At 39.4% G+C, this 6049-nt stretch overlaps 1 protein-coding gene across 3 annotated transcripts in view; it reads left to right on the top strand.

The window, feature by feature from the left end:
- Positions 1 to 3339: 3339 nt before the first annotated feature.
- abcc3 (ATP-binding cassette, sub-family C (CFTR/MRP), member 3) overlaps positions 3340 to 6049 on the top strand; it is a 44412-nt gene continuing 41702 nt past the window's right edge. For 2 of the 3 annotated variants that reach the window (XM_044013528.1, XM_044013529.1), the window contains exon 1: positions 3348 to 3494. In XM_044013528.1, the coding sequence (XP_043869463.1) occupies positions 3459 to 3494 (36 nt within the window). In that variant the 5' untranslated portion in view covers positions 3348 to 3458. Of the gene's footprint in view, positions 3495 to 6049 lie in introns of all 3 variants that reach the window. The other variant, XM_044013530.1, reaches the window with a different exon arrangement.

Raw genomic sequence — 6049 nt, 5'->3', positions numbered from 1 at the left:
CTGAGATTAGAGTGAGAATTCCGAGATTAAAGTTAGAATTCTAGATTAAAGTTAGAATTTTGAGATAAAAGTTAGAATTCCAAGAAGAAAAGTCAAAAATCTGAGATTGGGGTGAGAATTCTAAGATTAAAGTCAGAATTCTGAGAAAAAGAAGAGATTACATTTTTATACATCTAATTAAAAAAATTGCTATTGTCCTTTTGTCCCTTTTTTAACCTATGACCTTGATGCTGACACATGTCTCCGTTTGACCACTAGAGGGTGCACTTTGCCATGAACATTCCTGAACCAGGTGTGACCTGGTTCAACAGATGTAAGTACATGTGAAAATAAAACAAACATTGTGTCTTGAGTACAATTGAAGTGTTTTCTCTTAAAGTTACACACACATATTCAAAAAGGTAATTCTTGCAACATGACTTTGTAACTCGTGTCAATTAAACTTGCAATAAGCCCTAAGGGAAATCCCTCTTGGACTAACATGAACAGATAAATGGGATTACAGGTTTTTGATGGGTGGAGCCTCTCTGTATAGGCCTACTCCACTCAGACAATGTGACGCCATCGATGCTGGTGACAGCTCCTGTAGTGTGGTCACAACACAGGTCCTCTTTCACGGTGAGTTCACACTCTGCTCAGCATCAGTAAAGAAAGGCTGTGCCTCTAACCGTGGACATGGAGGCTGCTGCCTGTGGGCCAAGGTCAGAGCCACAGGTGGAGAACGCAGGGCTTAACGGGTGGTAATCAGATCCTCTGCAAGAGGTAGACCTGCATGGTCACTTAACAATGCTTCACTGCCGATAGCCTAAACAGCCTTTACAAGAGGAATACCAGTCTAAGTCAGAGTGCCGGTTCCTGTTTTGGATGTGTACGTAGTACTAGTGCAGTTCTACTATGTGCCCCGTTCTTTTGTGTATTTTGTGTTTGATTGAGTGGTCGCTGACAGACAGACATCCCTTCTATCTACACACTGGTGCCCCTAGTAAGTCAACTTCCAAATCGTACGATAAAGTTGGTGGTCAGTAGTCAGAAGTCACCCGCCAAGTTTAAAGCCTGTCAAGCAAACCATTGGAAAGTTATGAGATTAAAACACAGACGGACATTCGTTGGATTTACAGATGACTGTGGAGATTCTCAGTCATCCAGTGCTGTGTTTCCATCATGGTATGGTTCGGTTTGGTACAGTACTGTACAGTGTAGTTTGGAATGGTCAAGCCTTGGGGTGGGAATCAAAGGGTACAATACGATGCAATGCGATACGTGATACATGGTCCACAATACCAATAATATCACGATACAACAATGCTGTGACAATCAATACATTGCAAGAATATCAGCTAGATTTGTCCACGAGATCATCTTAGCACGGCTTAGCACGAGAAACTGCCATGACATTGTTCTATACACAACACAAACACTGGATCCTCTCAGCAGCCACCAGACACGGGAACGCCTGCACCTCGTCGACAGACCACGGTGTATTTTTGCTGTAACGTTTTTGGTGTCATGACTCTTCCAGTGCCAACACTCTCTGACCAATCAGTGGCCGACAGTCTGTTGACTGTATGTCTGTTGTTCAGTATGTGGTTCACCGTGGAGTAGTGCTTTATATATATTTTTGCCCACACAACGATGGGACTTACATGTTTTTATTCACCATACACACTTATTAATTCAGATAGGTGCAGTTCATTTTAAAGATGCAGTTTTTTATTTTTTTTAATTTTTTGATGGCTATCCCCCAGTGGGTGCTCAACTTTTTCTGTGGGTGCTCAAGCACCGGAGCACCCACAGGATCAGCGCCTATGAGTGATAAAACTGTGAGCTCGAGCTTCAAGTGGACAAATTATGCTGGTCCACCATGGTTTCAGTAACATGGGCCCCAGATGGGAAGCCCATGTGGGCAATCACGGGGGGAGTGGAAACCACAGACCAACCTGCTGGGGACCCATATTGTTAGCCCCAATATAACCCTTATGGGGCCCACATTGACATGCTGGTGGGGTGTTTATCTTGGTGAACTAGCTCCAGATATTCCAGCAGTCTGTGAAAACACTCAGAAATGCACATTTTTCCCTTAATGAATGTATGAACACTGTGCAACAAACTCTGTCAGGGGAATTTGAAGAGACCTCAATCTGGGTCCACAGAAAACCCAGGAGCCCTACAAACCTGAACCAAAGTGAAACAAGCTTGTTTATGTGGTTTACAACCATATTGCCATTGCTGCCTCTTGTATAAACAGGCCAAACACACATGTCTTACAGTCCCATGGTGCTTTGCTGCTTGTGTATCAACAGCTAAGTCTCAGAGGAGCTCCCCTCACTTGGTAAGTGGATCCTCTGGTGGTTGTCATGGCGTGGCGGCATGTCTCAGGATACCGTCACTACGTTGCTGGAGTGTACATTATATGTTGGTATAGATTGTTTACACTGTCATTGGTAACAATCAGTGACACCTTTACATGTAAGTGATGTAACGTTAGAGGTATGTTTAACTTGTGCTGTGGAGTGAATGTGATGAGTCTGCCACCTCACTGCCTACACTGTTACCTATTATAAGTGTTATAATATGCTCCAATGAAACTATGGTAACAAAAAGGTAACAACAGTCATGTTTCGCCAAGCATATGGTTTTTACTCCCTGCATCTTAAGGCATACTTTATCCTTTATGTCAGACTCTCAATTTAACTATTTTCTTTTTTCTTTTTATTAGCATTTTTTGTTAGTTGGAACTAAAATGTGTTTTTTAAATGTTCTTATAGCATGTTTTTCTTTTAATATACACTAATCAGGGTTGCATAACATGATATCATTGTATTCTATACAATAATCCAAGATGTAATACACATTAATACACTTTCATAATGCCACAAAATCTCATATATAATCTCACATTTCTTCTTCTATGGGATTCAATGCAGCATTATGTTGCATTACTGCCACCTTCTTGTGTTAGAAAACACACGACGTAGTGCCATTATTAAAGGTTATACAAGTTCAAGTTTTTACTTAACAAAAAACTTAAATATGTACAAACCACTTTGTTTTTCGTCTTCTTCTATGGAAGTCCATGATTTTGCATTACTGCCAACTTCTGGTGTCAGAAAAAACCTGAGTTAATAGCACTTTACTACACGTTAGGCTTTTATTCTTCTTCTATGGGGTTTAACGGTAGCTTTATGTCGCATTACTGCCACCTGGTGTTAGGAAACTCCTTCCTTTTCATGTCTTTTATTTTAACCCTCTCCTTCTGCTCCTATCACTTTCAGAACTGTAGTAAGCGGAGGCCGCGCCCTCTCGTGACGTCACGAGTAATTCCTGCCAGGCTCCGGGTAACTCCTCCTGTTCTTCTTTCGCTGCGGCGGAAAGAGCCGATCGTTTCCTGACTCACGTCGGTCCACGCTGGGATAAGGATCCCTCTCCGGTCGTTGCCGGTTCCCCCCTCCGTGGCAGAGATGGAGACACTCTGCGGACCTGAGCTGCCTTTCTGGGTGAGTACCGCTGCTGCCGTGGCGCTGCTCTTGGGACACCGGCGCCCGCTAAATGTGTCACAAGATCCCGTCAACTCCACTAGCAGCAGCACCACCGCCGTGTGTTCACTTCGAATGTAATCTGACTTTTCCCTCTCCCTCCTGGGGGTGGAAGCCATTCAAAAGCAGCGGCTTACTTACTGTTAGCCGCTGCTTAATTGCGTTTTCGGTGTCAACAAGCTTCCATATAATGTCATTTCGGTTTGCGCCGATGGCTTTTTAAAATCACCACTGTGTAAATAATGGCGTGTTCTGTTCGAAAACGGTCGCTTTCGAGGTAAATGTGAGCGTTTTGTTGTGTTTACGACTGCGGCGAAGGTCCGTGAAGTTATCTCAGTTACAGTAGCTAGGTCCCGGCAGGAATCATGAAGCAGCGATAATATCACCACTTTACATGAGGAAGTAGCTAATAATTAGCCACCGTAGACTTCCAGTGGGAACACTTATGAGCGGATTACACGTATAAGAAAGTCACATTATAGAATGATTTAATAGAAGTAAAATTAGGAAAGAGTTATAGAAGGTGAAACACGAGTAGTTTCCACGAGTGTTTTGCAGTGTAAACCATGACACAGCAAATTTGTGCCAAATTTTTGTATTTTAAATTTTTTTAAACGGCTATTTCTGTAAATATTTTGATTATTTTAATAATTAAATCAGGTTTTCCACAAGTTTGTTTGTATGAACCTAAGACTAACAGGTCAGTCACTGAGTATATATTTGCAATAATTCTTGCCCCAACTTGTACACATTTTATTATTTATTAATGAATTAAAACATGTTTAAAGTAAATTTTACGCACACGTTTGTCTTGGAAATGGCCGGTTTAGCCATTCAGTATAGAATCACTGCAAAAACAGTAACAGGTGGGTCACTGTGGACATTTTTTTTATTAATTCATTAATTAAAACCTGTAAAAAATGAAGTTATAACAAATAAGTCTCAGAAATTGCTGTTTGGTTTCAGTCACAATAGAAACACAAAAGAAAAAAAGTAGTAGTAAAGGTAAAACTACACAATCATGTATGCGTTATATATAATTAATTGGTTTGCAATAGTTCTTCATCTTCATAGTTTTTCTGTACTTCATAGAATTAAATACAATAAAAAAGTACTGCATTACCTTTTTATTGTATTTAATTCTATGAAGTACAGAAATCTTTTTTTGATAAAAATTGATTTTCCAGAAAGTAAAACGTTTTAGCAAGCAACTTTTGCACTAGAAAAGTAATCTAATTTTAAGAAAAAAACATCTAAATTTATTTGAATGAGACATCACAGCTTACTCTAAGCTGTAAAGTTCCCCATCGTGGGAACAATAAAGGATTATGTTATCTTAATTACCAGATAAACAAGATAAAGCGATGAAATGCATGAAATCCCAACTGCTCTTGATTTGTGTGTGTGTTCACTACTGGTGTGGTTTTTAAATATGTGTAAAGTTTATGAAGTCAAGGCATGAAATACATGATACATTTCTTGAGATTTTTGGAATTTTCCCTCATTTTAAGGAATGTTCTAGTCTAAAAATGGTTGGATTTACAAGTTAGTTTGGATTATTATTACCTGGTTGGTGGATCTGTTTCAATTTAAGAATATTTGTCTGTTTTTGCAGTGTAGGAATGTTTAAGTATACTCAAATGTAGATTATTTTTTCTGCCTTTTGAAATAATAATAATAATAATGATGTGTGGTGAATAATTCAGTGATACAAGGATAATATAAACTTGTATGTCGCAGGTAATTCGTGCCAAGAATCACCTGCCAAGGAAGGTCTGTCTGTCTGTCCAAATTTTAATTGCATAACTGTCCAGTGTTTGGCAGGTGTCTTACTAAGGACACTGGTGTGTGCAGTACCAATTTTGATAGCATTCAGGCAAGAAATGCGAGCGTTATCGGTAGAAATGCGACAGAAATATTGCTAAACTTGGACCCGTCGCCTTCTTTTCATCTGTATATGTATTACCACAAGAAATGCAAGCAGAACGTGTCCGAGCGCTGTTTTTACTACTGTAAGAAAATATGTATTTTTACTTCCAAAACTACAAAAGTACATTTTATATCAGAAAATTACTTTTAATAAAAAAATGTCATATATTTTAAGAATATTACTTTTTAACTTAAGTAATATTATAAAAAAAAGTGACTTCAACTTCTACCAAAGTAATTTTCTAGTAACACACTTTTTTTACTCAAGTAAAATAACTTTTAAAGGTACTTTATACAAGACTTGTACTTTGTGGCATTGGGGGTGATTGGGAAGAGTGAAGAAACATCCTCTAATGCACCCAACTCAAAATCATTGAGTCAATCTGTTGTTTCCAAAAAAAAAAAGGGTTAATGAGACCATGTGCCTGATTCTTCTCGGGGCCAGATATCAGCTCGCTGCTTTTCCAGGGCCGTCTGAGGTGACCCTCACTTTGGCTGCTTTATATGACGACTTCAAACAGCGTGCAGGCAGTTGTAATCTCCCACTGCTGGGTAAATACTAATACTCAGGCTTGGCCGTGGACTTT

Source organism: Solea senegalensis, linkage group LG18 (assembly GCF_019176455.1).
Source record: "Solea senegalensis isolate Sse05_10M linkage group LG18, IFAPA_SoseM_1, whole genome shotgun sequence".
NCBI classification, from domain to species: Eukaryota; Metazoa; Chordata; class Actinopteri; order Pleuronectiformes; family Soleidae; genus Solea; species Solea senegalensis.
Note: the sequence above shows the minus strand (reverse complement) of the source record. Positions and strands in the feature narration are given on the sequence as shown.